This window comes from Myotis davidii, unplaced genomic scaffold (genome assembly GCF_000327345.1).
Source record: "Myotis davidii unplaced genomic scaffold, ASM32734v1 scaffold1041, whole genome shotgun sequence".
Classification (NCBI taxonomy): Eukaryota; Metazoa; Chordata; class Mammalia; order Chiroptera; family Vespertilionidae; genus Myotis; species Myotis davidii.
In genome coordinates, this window is record NW_006291018.1 from 219,802 (window position 1) to 234,542 (window position 14,741).

The following is a 14,741-nucleotide window of genomic DNA, read 5'->3' on the forward strand; positions in this document are numbered from 1 at the left end:
AGTGATCCCACTTCTAGGAATATATCCCAAGACTCCCAAAACCCCATCAGAAAGAATATATGCACTCCTATGTTCATAGCAGCACAATTTATGTATAATGACCAAGACCTGGAAACAGCCCAAGTGCCTATCAGTATATGAGTGGACAAAAAGCTGGGGTACATTTACTCCATGGAATATTTTGTGACAGTAAAAAGAAGGATATCTTATCCTTGAGACAGCATGGAGGGACCTGGAGAGTATCATGCTAAGTGAAATAAGTCAGAGAAAGTCAAGTATCATATAATCTCATTCATATGTGGAATCTAATGAAAAAAATAAACTGATGAAAAAAATGGATTCAGAGACCTAGATGCATGGACCAGACTGTGGAATCTCAGAGGGAAATTGGGGTAGGGTGGTTGGGTGGGAAGAGATCAACCAAAGACCATTTATGCATATACGCATAATCCATGGATGCAGACAATATGATGGTGAAGTCTTGGGGAAGGCTAGAAAGGGTCAATGGGGAATTAAATGGGACATTCTATATAATAAAAGCCTAATATACGAAGTGTCAGGTTGACCGACGGCTGTTCAACCAATCAAAGTTTAATATGCTAATGATATGCTAAGGCCACTCTATTGTTGGATATGATATGCACTGACCACCAGGGGGCAGACAGTTAACCAGTTGACCAGTCCCTATGACGTGCACTGACCACCAAGGGGCAGACGCTCAGACTGGTAGGTAGGTTAGCTTGCTGCTGGAGTCTGGCCAATTGGGACTGGGCAAGACAGGCTAGACTCACCCTGGAGCCCTCTGTGGTCCCTCCCTGGCTGGCCAACCTCCAGCATCTCTCCCCAGCCCCAACTGTGCACGGGTGGGGTCCCTCAGCCTGGCCTGCACCCTCTCGCAATCCAGGACCCCTCAGGGAATGTTGGAGAGCCAGTTAAGGCCCAATTCCACAGGTCAGGCCCAGGAACCCCACTGATGCATGCATTCATGCACTGGGACTCTAGTACGTAATAATTTCAACTGTGGATGAAAGGGGCCACATGCTGACCTGACAAGCTCAGGGGAGGCCTGCATGGCATTCTTGCAAACTCTGAGACCTAAAGTAACCACAAAGGATTGTCTGAAATTAAACTTGAACTAAAAGCAGTTATGGTGGGCAGTTACGTCCTAGGCCAGTATCTTCACTGACAAGGTCAACCTTTACCTTAACTGAGCCTTGAAATTCTCCAGAGCATTATCTCAATTTGTTGAGGTTCTGCTTCCTGGCATATGTCAACAGTTTGGCTCAAATAAACTCACAAAAATCTTTACAGGTTTCAATGGGTTTTTTTTATGTTAACACAACAATAAAGATATAATTTCTAAAAAAAGAATTAGGGCTTGGACCCTCAGACTCCCAATGAACATGATTCTTGTGTCCTCAATCTTCTCTCAGGTGTGGTCAAGACCTCAGCTATGAAATACTCTGCCTCATGAATATGCAAAAGAGAGGAGGTAGACTAGCTCAAATATGGATAAGTCTGTGCCCTGAGGGCATCACCCATAGCCACACCCTCCCCTGCAGAACTGATCACAGCACAGCCCCTCACCATGGACTGGAGCTCCAGAACCCTCCTCCTGGTGCCTGTGGCTACAGGTAAGGGACACAAGTGGAGAATGGGACCAGGGAGAGTCAAGGGAGATTTCCACCCACTCCTGTCTCCTCACCACAGGTGTCCAATCCCAGATGCAGCTGGTGCAGTCTGGGGCTGAGGTGAGGAAGCCTGGGGCCTCTCTGAAGGTCTCCTACAAGGTTTCTGGGTACACATTCACCAGCTACTGGATGCACTGGGTGTGACAGACCCCAGGACAAGGGCTTGAGTGGATGGGGGAAGTTAACCCTAGCAGTGGAAACACAAATTATGCACAGAAGTTCCAAGGCAGTCTCCATCACCAGAGACACATCCATCAACACAGCCTACATGGAGCTCAGCAGCCTGAGAGCCAAGGACAGGGCCAGGTATTACTGTGCTAGACACACAGTGAGGGGAAGTCAGTGTGAGCCCAGACTCTAACCTCCCTGCAGGAGAGGCTGTGGCCACTAGGTGGTCACTCAGGGTCCTTGAACACAAGAAACTTTTCAGGAGCACATGCAGTTGAAGTCTGGCCTGGTTTTCTGTGTGGTTTCCTCTTCATGTCACAGTTTCCCTTAGGGAACCTCTCTGGATCCCTGATTCTGCACTTACCTCTGAAGTCTCTGATTTAGAAAGTCTGTTGTAAACAGAGACAACTTTTGAACATGGACAATCTGCAGAGAGTGTCTTTCAGACACACTTGTGCTAAAATGACTATTAATCACCAAATCTTCTGACCCACATCCCCTGAATCTAACAAGACACTCTGCTGACTCAAAAGTGCAGCTCCTCTGAATTCTGGCCAGTAGGCACCAAGAGTATGCGAACCCAAAGCTAGAGAAGAAGGACCCCAGTTGGTGACACTCATTGTCTTATCATCATGCTCATAACACAAAGAGGGGGTGACACCAGGCAGAGACAAAGAGACCCACAGCAGCTCAGTGAAAGTATGCCAGCTGATGACCAACACACACACAAAGGGCACATGGAATGTTAATTATGCTGATAGTTCAAATCCCTGAGAAGCTCAGGAAAGGCCCTTGAAGAAGTTAGATCTGCTTTCATAGAGTCAGAAAAGGAGATTGGGCCAGGGCTTTTATTTTGGTGAGGTGATGGGAAAGGTGAGGAATTCTGCTTCCAGGAGGTGGTTTCAATCTCACAATGACATCTAAAGACATCCTCAGCTGGGGATGTGCTTGCAACCAAGGTACATGCCCTTGACCGGAATCGAACCTGAGACCCTCAAGTCTGCAGGCCAACACTCTATCCACTGAGCCAAACCAGTTAGGGCAAAAATTATTTGATTTTCCATGTCAGGGGCAGATGGAGAAGAGGCAACAATGAGCCATCAGTTGTTAAAGGTCTAATGAAAAAGATTATAGACTTTGACTACCCATTTTCTTACAACTATGAAAAATGAACAAACATTGAGATAAAGTGTCCTTGTGTTCATACAAATACTAGGTCTACAGAAAATAAGAAGAATAATTATAGGGAAGCAAATGATGGTGATGATGATGACATTGATGATGGTGTTGGCATTGGTGGTAATGGTGATGGTGAAGGTGATTTTAGAATTGGAAAGATTCTTGGTCCAATGTCTTGGTGGAATGTGTACTTTATCAAAGGTCATTGATTTTCGCTAAGGCCTGGTGTCAACATATATTTGGGCCTGGAGGGATTCAATCTCCAATGGTATCTGAAGAGTAGATGCCTGTTTTCTTTTCTGATAAAAGAAAACACTATGTCTGTAGAAAATGAGCAGCATGATTATAACTAAGCAAATCGTGATGATGATGACAATGATGATGATGATGATGATGATGATGATGATGATGATTACAATGAGGGTGATGGACTGAGAGAGGAGCCCTGGTCTAATGGAATGATGGCTCCTCATACACACACCATCACCATGACTTCTCCAGTGAGGGGTGTCCACCCTTACCTCAGTGTTTACAGATTTGATAAAAGGGACCCCAATGAATTATGCAGCTTGGATGATCCATGGTGAGAACAGATCAGTAATGACCCCAAAGGTGCCCATGTGCAGATCCCCCGGAACTGGAAAGGTGTTACCTTCTAGAAGAGAGATACTAGGAATGTGCATATAGGAAACAGGGATCCCCTTCCCATCACTTTGCAGTGACACGTTCCTTATTTCTCTTGATCCTTACCTTCAGAATGTTTAATGTTTCTACTTCTCACAAACTCCTGTTCCTAATTATTTAGGTATTTTCTACAATGATATAAGTTGTCTCTATCATGCCCTGTACTTCCTTGTGGGCCTTCACTGGAGGAGGCTTTAAACCCACATGTCCAGTAACTCTCTGTCCATGAATATCAGTCATATCTCTGTAATGTGACTCAAAACAAGCTTCCTCCCCTCACCCAGTTCCACAGTCACGTCCAGATTTATGGGTAGTTTCCCAGCAGCGCTCCCTTCTGGTACCAGAACCTGCTCCAGTCCCAGTGGCTGCTGTAACCAATCTACATGGACAGTGGAGGCTCCACATTTTCTGGTGAGTTCTTTGTAAAATGACCCCAAACAGGTCCCATTAAAGAAAATACTGATGAATTGAACTTTAATTAAAGTAAAATCATTTGTCCCACCAAATATTCCATCAAAGAAATTAAATGACAGGCTTAGCAAGAGACTATATCTCCAAATCAAGTGCCTGATGGGAGAATGTGTGCATTACACATTAAGGATATTGTATGTTATGGGGGAGAGCCCAGCACCCTCTCACCTCAGTGAGCATCCCCGGGCACAGGGCAGAGGGAGGCTGGGAGTGAGTAATTTCTTATGGGGTTGAAGTTCCTTTTCCTGTGAGAAAAACTGTGGTAGGAATTCTCAAATTCCCCTCACTTTGAACCCCAACATTACTGATAACACTAGACTGAGAAATCAGGTCACTTAACAGGCTGCCATATCATTTCAAGATATGAAAGATTCTCAATTGTACACATGCATAATCACTGTTTTTATTTCGGATCTCTTCTTCAGGTGAAACCATTATTATTTTGGATGTTATTAGTTTGGTGTCTTTGCAATAAGCCATGGGCTTGCATAAGGGAAATTTTGCACAATGTGTTATAAAACAAAAAAATTTCAACATCAATGATCAAGGGAATCCCTTTGTCCTGTAGTTGGGAAGCAGTTACTCATATCAAAGTAACGTCATAAATGAAGACATTATGATAGAAAAAAAATGACTGTGCTTTTCAAATGGTTTACAACAAGATGAACATAATTAGCATATAAAATGACAATGATAAACATTTGTAATTGTAGATGTCTGTAAGTGTTGGATTTCAGAAGCTAAACAAACGGTAATCCCTAAGAAATTTGTTTGGAAGATGAATGGGAATTTACCAATGTAACCTACTCATCTAGTCCAACATTTCTTCTTCTGCTCAAGAGAGGTTGTCCTTGACCTAATCCCAACGAGTCTCATGACCCAGGTGGGCCCCATCCATGACTTACCTGGTGAGTGAGGTCAAGGAAAGGGATGCCCCAACATGGGGCCCAAAATGACCAGAGAATGCCGAACTCAGTCCCTCTACTTATAAGGGAAATGCTGAGCCACATGCAAATTTCTCTTCAAGCTCCAGGGTACATCCTCTCCTGGACTGTGCAGGCTCACAGCTCTCCCCTCACACAGGGCTGCGGTCTCTGGGAAGGCAGTGTTGTGGTCTAGAAGAAGATGAGACTTCTGGGTCTTCTCCTGTGCCTGGTGACAACCCCCCAAGGTAAGGGTCTCAGGGGTCAGGCAGGGGTCAGGGGATGGGGGTGACTGCAAGTGACTGACAGGACTGATGCTCCTTGTCCCCAGGTGTCGTGTCCCAGGTGCAGCTGCTGGAGTCAGGTCCAGGACTGGTGAAGCCGTCACAGACCCTCTCCCTCACCTGCACGGTCTCTGGATTCTCCATCACAACCAGTAGTTATGACTGGACCTGGATACGCCAAACCCCAGGGAAGAGGCTGGAGTGGATGGGGTGCATAAATAATAATGGAGACACTTACTACAGCCCCTCCCTCAAGAGCCGAACCTCCATCTCCAGAGACACATCCAAGAACCAGTTCTCCCTGCAGCTGAGCTCTGTGACCACCGAAGACACTGCTGTGTATTACTGTTCAAGAGGCACAGTGAGGGGAAGTCAGTGTGAGCCCAGACACAAACCTCCCTGAGGGAGACAGCAGGGCTGGGCTGCAGGGGCCGCTCAAGACACCAGGGGGCGCTCAGGACCCACAGCACAGAGAACAGCCTTAGGAGCTGGGGCAGAGGTAGCAGGGAGGGAAGGGCCTTCCTGTTGGGCACAGGGATTTCCTCTAAAGCTCTCAGCTGCCTCCAGGGAAGATTCAGCCTTCTCATATTCTCACTGCAGACAACAACGAAGGAGGGACATTGTCTGTTTGCAGGTGATATGTCCGCAGTGATGAGGACTCTCCTTCACCAAGTCTTTGTATTTTCTATTTCTCTTTCTCTGCAAGGAGACCCTCCTCATTGTTCTCCTTTTCCTGGGTTTGGAAAACTTTCCCAACAAGATACCCCAGTGCAGCCCAGGCCCCTGTGTGCTGAGTTCAGGCCCCCAGTCCCCATGTTTCCCTCTAACAGGCCAACCTGGGCCAAGGCGAGGAAGATCCTCCCTCAGGACCTCCCACCACAGCTCTCCATTCTCCCTACCTCATGCTTCCCTCCTGGTCGTCATTCACTCAGGTGGATGTGCAAACCCTTCCCAATGTCTGGTTTCAACGATTAAAAAACCTTTTAGTCTGATTTGCTGTGTTTCCCTCTGAAGGGGACCCTTGTGGTTACAGGAATGTCCCAGCAGGTGGCCAGGGTAACCCTCATGTCATCACCCTTGTGTTTTAACCTTGTCCTGAGTCTCCCACAGCTCACAGAACAAGGGCCTTCCCACATATAAAGAGAACAAGGCTCCAGGGAAAGCCCAGCCCAATAGCCTCAGGGCTTTTATCTTGGTGAGATGGTAGGAGAGAAGAGGAATTCTGCTTCCAGGGGCTTGTGTGGTTTCAATCTCCCAATGACATCTAAAGACAAAAACCATGGCTTCTTATCAGATTCCTGGTGTGTGGCATGTCGAGAGGCAAAAATAAGACATCAGTTGTCAGCAGTCAAACAAAAAATATGAATAAATACAGAATAAAGACTTTACGTTGAAAATTGCTTCAGAATTACAATTATTAAGAGATTAGCTGTAGAAGAGATGGGCCTCAATATACTAAAGGCCACATTTGAGAATCCAACAAGTGACATCATGCTACACAGGGAAAATTTCAAAGCTTCTCTTCTTACTTCAGGACCAAGACAAGGGCTCCCCTCTTACTACTTCTATTTATCAAAACTAGTAGTCCCTGTCAGAATAATTTGACAAGAAAAAGAAATTTAAAATGTCTACATCAGAGAGAAACAAGTTAAAATGTTTCTCCTTATCTGTATGCAGATAACATGATCTTGTACATAGAAAACCCTAAAAACTGTATGAGAAGCTAATAGAATTGGAATTTAGGAACGATGTAAGATACAAAAGCAACACACAAATGGCTTGTGCTCCTGCACCTTCTCATCAGAGTGTCTTCATGACTTTATGGGGCTGTTTCAGAGGAAAGTGAGGAAAGAAAACTGGAACTGGCTGAACATCAACAAGATGACAACCTAATGAAACAAGAGCCCTGGCCATGTGTGTCCTCAGTCTTGCTTAACCCCCATCATGTTCCCAGGTAGCTTTCCCCCGACAATGTGGCACTGAATCAGGTGCAGGTTCCAGTTGACCCCCATCATGTGGGGACACATTGACAGTAGTCCCAAGGGTCACATGTGTAAGGGTTTGGCTGGTGACTCAGGCTGTGCAAGAATTCACAACTAAATTGAGAGATACAGAGATGACGTTTATTTTAGTTTCCAAAAAGAGAAAGATCTCATGTGTCAGTAGTCAATACAGGGCAGGGAACAAACCTGGCTTCCATTTTACAAGAGTAATGGCAGCTGTTGCTAGGTGACAAGGACGGAAGAAGGATTTGGGACTGAAATTGGGCAGATACCAGGGGGATTTTCTTGAAAAGTTACATTGTGTCACTTTCCAGCAGACTGTCTGGTACAGGGGTGGGCAAACTTTTTGACTTGAGGGCCACAATGGGTTCTTAAACTGGACCGGAGGGCCGGAACAAAAGCATGGATGGTGTGTTTGTGTGAACTAATATAAATACAAAGTAAACATCATTACATAAAAGGGGGGGAGCTTTTTTTTTTTTTTTTTTTTTTTTTAGTTTTATTCATTTCAAACAGGCCGGATCCGGCCCGTGGGCCGTAGTTTGCCCACGGCTGGTCTGGTAGATGTCCCAGGGAGGTGTCTCATCAGAATATTCCCCAAGCCTGTAACATGCTTAGAGCACAAAGTTTGAGGGTTTACAAGGATGGATGTTTGAAGCAGAGGGGTAAGGGGAACTTTCCAATAACCTGAGACTCCTTGGTGGGAATTAACCCTGAGTTCTGAAAACAGCGAACAGGGAAGCAAGAACGGAGCCTAGAGGCCAGCTCCTCTTGTACCTCAGTTTGAACAGAGGGGCTGTTTGAATCAGAGGAGCTAACAATTTTGGGTTTTAATGATCAGGAGATTCTCATAAATTATGGTGGCCACTGGAATTAAACAGAAAGTCCTTTTTCCTGTCATTACAATCAGTTTTCAAATCATAGCATTTTCATGACCTAAACTTAATTATTTCTAAACTAGAGGCCTGGTGCATAAAAATTCGGGCACTTGGGGGGGTCCCTCAGACCAGCCTGCACCCTCTCACAATCCAGGACCCCTCAGTTAGGGTCCCTAGGCCTGGCCTGAGACAAGGGCTTATCAGGGTTTTCCTTCCCCCTGCTTCAGGCAGCTTGCCCCACCCCCACCGCTGCCACTGCTTGCCCTCTGTGCAGTGCTGCCCGCCTCCACTGCCACCAGTGGCCTCCCTCTGCAGGCAACAGGCTGGGGTGCAATGGCTTCCCTGGGCTGGGCCTCCCTCTGCTGGGCGATCCCTGGCTGGCTGCACACCTGCCACAGAGTTACTGCTGGTGGCCTGGGCCTCCCTCTTTCTTTGCATTGTGGTTCTAGTCTCTGGTTGTTCAGTTCATTACACTTATGGTAGCTGGCCTTTTATTATATAGGATCGTTACTGATCATGAAACGCACCAGGTTATGACTGAGATTCTTCTATATCCCAAAGTATGAAACTGAATCTACAACAAAGTCTGGAGAATAAACACCACGAAGGAAGCTGTGCAGCCACTACACATCCAGCACTAAACTCCCCTGAAGGAACAGGACCCGGGAGCTCTGTTTGTGTCTCTATAGTTCATGCTTCTGGTTCCCAGGGACCCACACAGATGCTCCTCTCTCTCCAACACTTGGTCCACTGCTCTAGGCTCACACTCTGGTCTGTTTATCCTCTGATCACATTGTAGGGGAAATAGTGTCAGATGGTACTTTCTGTCTCTTGAACATGAACCTCCTGCACTTTTCTTTCTCGGGTTGTTAGGGTTGGATCACCTTGGTGTGTTTATTTTTTGTGACTGTCAAAGACATCTCAGTTATATTTTGATCTCTATTTTATTGTATTAATTGTTCAAATTTTTATTTTGATTCACAGTATGAGAGATGGACTTTTAAAACAACTGAATTTTATGGAAAATGAAGAGCAAATAAATTAGACCCATATTAAAGTAAAAGATCAGCTAAATGTCTACACTTAAAGATAAGAGATCCATAGATAACTTTGATTCCAAAGTCTTTTTAAGATGTTGAAGTCCTGCCCTGACTGGTTTGGCTCAGTGGATAGAGCGTTGGCCTGCAGACCAAAGGGTCCAGGGTTCGATTCCAGTCAAGGGCATGTACCTTGGTTGCGGGCATATCCCCAGTGGGGGGTGTGCAGGAGGCAGCTGATTGATGCGTCTCTCTCATCGATGTTCCTAACTCTACCCCTCTCCCTTCCTCTCTGTAATAAAGTCAATAAAATATATTTTTAAAAGAATAGGAATAGGAACACTCTTTAAATAATTTAAAAAGATAAAGTTGAAGTCCTTTGAACAACGTTGCTATGAACTGGTCTAGAGCATAACAACATATAGGAATGCTTAACAAGGGGGGTGATCAGGACATGTTTCCTTGGTCTGCTTTGATGATGTCATCCACATGCAGAATCACCTTTGCTGCATCAGCTGCATGCAGAAGAACCTGCCACTTCACTCGGACAATGTCTGATCACAGCTTGCATCAGCCAAGCACTTCCATCACCAATAGCACCTTCCTTCATATCCAATCCAGCAGTTGCATTGCCTTCACGATGTGCAGCTCAGAGCTGTGCCACTAGATCTGCACTGTCAGAGCCTGCGTTGTCAGCTTTAACATGAGGCAACATCCTCAGTTCTTGAGCCTAAGAATCCCTTGCAACAGCTTCCTTACCTAGTGTTTTATTGGCAGCTGTAACACATCATGAGCCATCAGCAGCTCAGAACAGCCTTCTCCATAAACTGTTCTAGAAGCCTTCACAGTGTGTGCAAGAACACAAAGAGCATCATGCAAAGATCTTTCTGCTTCATCTAAAATGTGCTGAGTCCTCACCAAGGGCTACACCAGAAACATGAATGAGGTGGCTTCTCCAATCATGACTTCCTCAATGAGCTTGCAACTTCCAAGCTTCACTAGTTCTGAGTGGTCAAAGGAAGATGCAATTTCACCACCTGTGACAAGAGCCAGGTGTTCTACATGTTAAATAGCCATAGCCCAGCATCACCAAAAAACAGCTCAGGGTAATTAGAAATTTATTGCCTGTTAATAAAGCAATTTATCCCATGCTTAACAATACCTTCAACTTTCTCCTTCATTTCTTTTCATTTTCCACTTGTTTTATTTTAGCAATCTTTGCTGTAGAATCAACCCTTACACAGGAACCAAATATCTTTATTTTGACTGTATTCATACCAGTATTTGCAATAAGAATTTTAGCATTTTCAATTCCTTTTGGTTGATTAATTCCATTTTTTTATCCAACAGAAAGCCTTTATCTAAATAGGAATCCACCAGACTTCCTCCTAGCTTCTTGATGACATGAATTGCCTCCAGATTACCAGAGCCCTTCAATCAGAGAACAGCTTCTACAGCTAACTTTGTAGAGTGATCTTTGTGATGAGGAAGAAGTTTTAAGGATAATGTTGTTCCTGCAATGTTCACTAAATCTTGGCAAGATTTATCTTCATCAGAACCATGATCATCTGCTGAATTGAACAGAGCCTGTCTTGCTGCCTTTGTAGCTTCTCTCCAACCCGCAATGATGGCCTGAAGATGAGTCTTTTTTGAAATTAAATATTTTTCTTCCCTTAGTCATTCTGCTGCTAATACAGTAACAAAGGTAGTGCCATCTCCAGTTTCATCATCCTGAACTCTTGACATATCAACTAACACATTAGCTGCTGGATTATCAACACTGATTTTTTTTTTTTAAGGATAGCTGCAGCATCATTGATCACCATAAGAGAGGCTTCTCATCCACTGCTTCCCAGGATTGTGTCTATGCCTTTGTGTCTCAAGGTGCTCTAGACAAAGTCTCCCATAGCAATGGACCAATAAAGGAAGACGGATGAGCTGTCTCTGCTCTCTTTTCATCAGTGCCAGCCTGGAAGGTGTTGACAGGTGCCAAGGAAAGGGAGGCCATGGTTCCAAAGAGGTGACCACTCATGCTTCTCCCTCTCACTTCACAGCCTGAATCCCAGGGGAGAGAAGATGGATATGTCACCACAGGCTCTTAGCAGGGGGCGGGGCCTTGACTGCTCACATTGGAAGGGTTGACCTCCATTTTCTCATGTGACCACGCCTGACTTTTCCCACAGGGTCTACCACTATCACTCCAATGTGATCTGTTTCCCTCCACAGTTGCTAATTTCCACAGCATCACAGCTCATTTCCCCAGTAGACTCACTCCTTCCTTCCTGGGAATGAGATCACCTGAGTTACCCACACAAACCCACATACACAGGGACACCTGGTGTATTTTCTTTTCTGTGCTCAACAGTGTGTACCAGTCTCCATTCAGGCAAACCTCCACCTCTAGCCATGTCGGACCCGTGCACATCTGTAAAAACCAAAGATCCAGGGACCCTGATGAGAACACTGTCACCTGCTCTGGATGACAGGTGCTCTCCTCTCTGCGGCCCTGGGCCAGGCCAGCCCCCATGTCCAGGTGCTAAACAAAGGCCCAGTGTGTTCTCCTTGAGCTGCTCTTGGGGGCTCTTCAAGGAGCTGCATCCAGGAGTTATAGTTTATAACTTAATCATTCAACAAGATTATTGACCACCCAGGTTTTAAGACTTTGAACTCAAGGCTTTGTATATGAAAAAATGGAGGAAATGACCTTTCAGAAGCTAAAAGCAATAGATGAAAATCACCCCCTGTATAGGTGGGCCCACTTTCTAGTCTCTCAGAGCGAGGAGGGCTGTGCTGTCTTCTCCACTGCGACTTACTCATATGATCTCGGACACAATCCTAGAATTCAAGGCACGGGGTCTCAGGAGCTGTATTTAAGGGGACCAGTTCCTGGACAGGGAACTGTCCTCTGTCCATGGTGAGTTTGGCCCTGTGCTCACCACTCCCTGCAGCTCCACTGCCAACAGTCTGGTACGGTCCCCCACAAATATCAGAAAACATGGTCCCTGAGCTAAACAGGCACTGCTGTGCCGCATGGTGGACACTCCAGGATGCTGAGGGTGCACACCAGGCACGTAACAGCACCTCCCACCTGCAAGCTGAGGGCCTGGCACTAGAGGCCTGGGCTGTGGAGAGTTATGTTCCTCAGGTTCTTCCCCGAGGCTGCCGCCTGAGGTCCAGGGCGTCCTTTTTGAGAACCACCTGCATACAAGTAGCAGGACTGGGGCTGCCACTCTTTCAGAAATGCCAGGGAAGGCTTCCCCATGGCAGACATGCCTGCCTTGTCTCAGGAAGCTGGTTCATACACTTGTCATCAGACCGTGAGGCTCAGAACAACCACTAGGGGGCACTGTCATCTCCACAACCCTGTCCCAGGATGTCTTCTGAGGGTTTTATGTGCAACCTGAACTGGAGAACCTTAAAATTCCCACTTTCTGTCCTGGTGGAGTGTGTCTTCCACTAGTCACAGGCAGGCTTCTATGTTCAGACCAGTCACGTGCCCCTGAGCCTGGCCCAGGCACCCTGGTCTAGCCGCCTTCCCTATGTGACCTCAGGGAGGGAGGAGCCCCCTGGCAGCTCAGTCAGGTCCTCAGGGAGAGACATGCAAATGTGGCCTCTCCCCAGCTCATGAAAGCCTGCCAGGTTGGGTTCCTGCAGACCCCGGAGAAGCACCCTCCTGTGTAAGTCCCTCCTCAGTGTCCACACCATGGGATCTGCGCTCATCTAGGCTGCCCTTCTCTTCGCTGTCAAAGATGCCTCCCTGTGCATCAGGCTCATGGGGACTGGGTCACACGGGACAGTTCTCAGTCTGTGTCTCTGTTTGCAGGTGGCCTGTGCCAAGTTCAGCTGGTGGAGTCTTGGGGGGAGGGGGAGTGCGTGATGCTGCCCAGGGCGTCTGTGAGCATATCCTGCAAAGCCTCTGGATTCACCTTCACTGACTGCCACATGTACTGGGTCCGCCAGGCTCCAAGGAAGGGGCTGCAGTGGGTGGCAACAGTGAGTCAACCAACTGGAAAGAACCAGTGGTATGCTCCAGCAGTTCAAGGAAGATTCACAACCTCCAGGGACAACCCTATGAGCACAGTTTCTCTTAAAATGACCAAGCTGACATCTGAGGACATGGCCATGGAATACTGTACAAGAGACACAGTGAGGGGAAGTCACTGTGAGCCCAGACACAAACCTCCCTAAAGAAGAAGCTGTGTCCTTTAGGATACACTGAGCACAGCTCACAGCCCAGGTGCAGGTTTAGGTTGTCCTTAATGGTGGTTTCCTTTCAGCTGTGGGGTGACATGTTCACTATCTGAATTACGGAGATTTACAGTAGGAGTAAAACTTTGTCACACCCACAAAAGGCAGTGGCAAATGCCTTTGCTTACTCCTGTCCCTAAATGCCAATTAATCATGAAATCTTCTGACCCAGGTCCCCTAAATCTATCAAGAGGGTCTAATGACTCAACAGTGCAGCTCACCTGAAAGCTGGACAGCGTGAAGGACCCCAGTGGTGACAGTCATTGCCTTGTCATCATATCATAGCAACAAGGATAGGCGACACCAGGCAGAGGCAGAGGGAGCCACAGCAGCGGGCAGAGGGAGCCACAGAAGCTTGTTACAGATGTGCTGGCTGATGACATACACTCACACTAAGGGGCATGAAATGCTTATTGTGCTCATAGTTGAAATCCCAGGGAAGCTCAGGAAAGGCCCTTGAGGAAGACATACTGTTTTGATGGACCCAGGGAAGGAGACTGGCCCAGGGCTTTAATTTTGGAGAGATGGTGGGGATTGGCAGTAATTCTGCTTCCAGGGGGTGGTTTCAATTTCACACTAACATCTAAGGAGAAAACTATGATTGCTTTTCCAATTTCCCATGTAAGGGGCAGATGGAGAAGAGGCAGCAATAAGCCATCAGTTGTTAGAAGTCAAACAAAACAGAAAATAGCCAAAGCTGGTTTGGCTCAGTGGATAGAGCATCAGCCTGCAGGCTGAAAGGTCCCAGGTTCGATACCGGCCAAGGGCATGTACCTGGGTTGCGGGCATATCCCCAGTAGGAGATGTGCAGGAGGCAGCTGATCAATGTTTCTCTCTCATCGATGTTTCTAACTCTCTATCTCTCTCCCTTCCTCTCTGTAAAAAATCAATAAAATATATTAAGAAAAAAGAAAATAGAGTGTGGCTATGTATTTTACTTAAGAACTATACAAAATGAGAAAAAATGAGATAAATAGCCGTTGTGTGTGTAGAAAAACCAGGTCTAAAGAAAATGACAAAAATAATTATAAGTAAGCAAATGACAATGAAGATAGTGATGCTGATGATGACAGTGATGATGGTAGTGGTGGCGGTGGTGTTGGTGATAATGACAATACATTTGGAAAGGAATCTTGGTCCAATGTCTTGGTGGGAATCTGTACTTTCCCACCAAT

At 46.3% G+C, this 14,741-nt stretch overlaps 2 pseudogenes and 1 gene segment (V, D, J or C); 2 read left to right on the forward strand and 1 right to left on the reverse strand.

The window, feature by feature from the left end:
• The first annotated feature begins 1,588 nt into the window (after positions 1 to 1,588).
• On the forward strand, positions 1,589 to 2,052 carry LOC102771065 (annotated as a pseudogene).
• A 3,231-nt stretch (positions 2,053 to 5,283) lies between these two features.
• Positions 5,284 to 7,293, forward strand: LOC107183147. The segment is given in 3 exon segments: positions 5,284 to 5,364; positions 5,448 to 5,761; positions 7,237 to 7,293. Coding segments are annotated over 3 exon segments (417 nt in total).
• Positions 7,294 to 9,749: 2,456 nt separating this feature from the next.
• Positions 9,750 to 11,326, reverse strand: LOC102768743 (annotated as a pseudogene).
• Between the last annotated feature and the right edge of the window lie 3,415 nt (positions 11,327 to 14,741).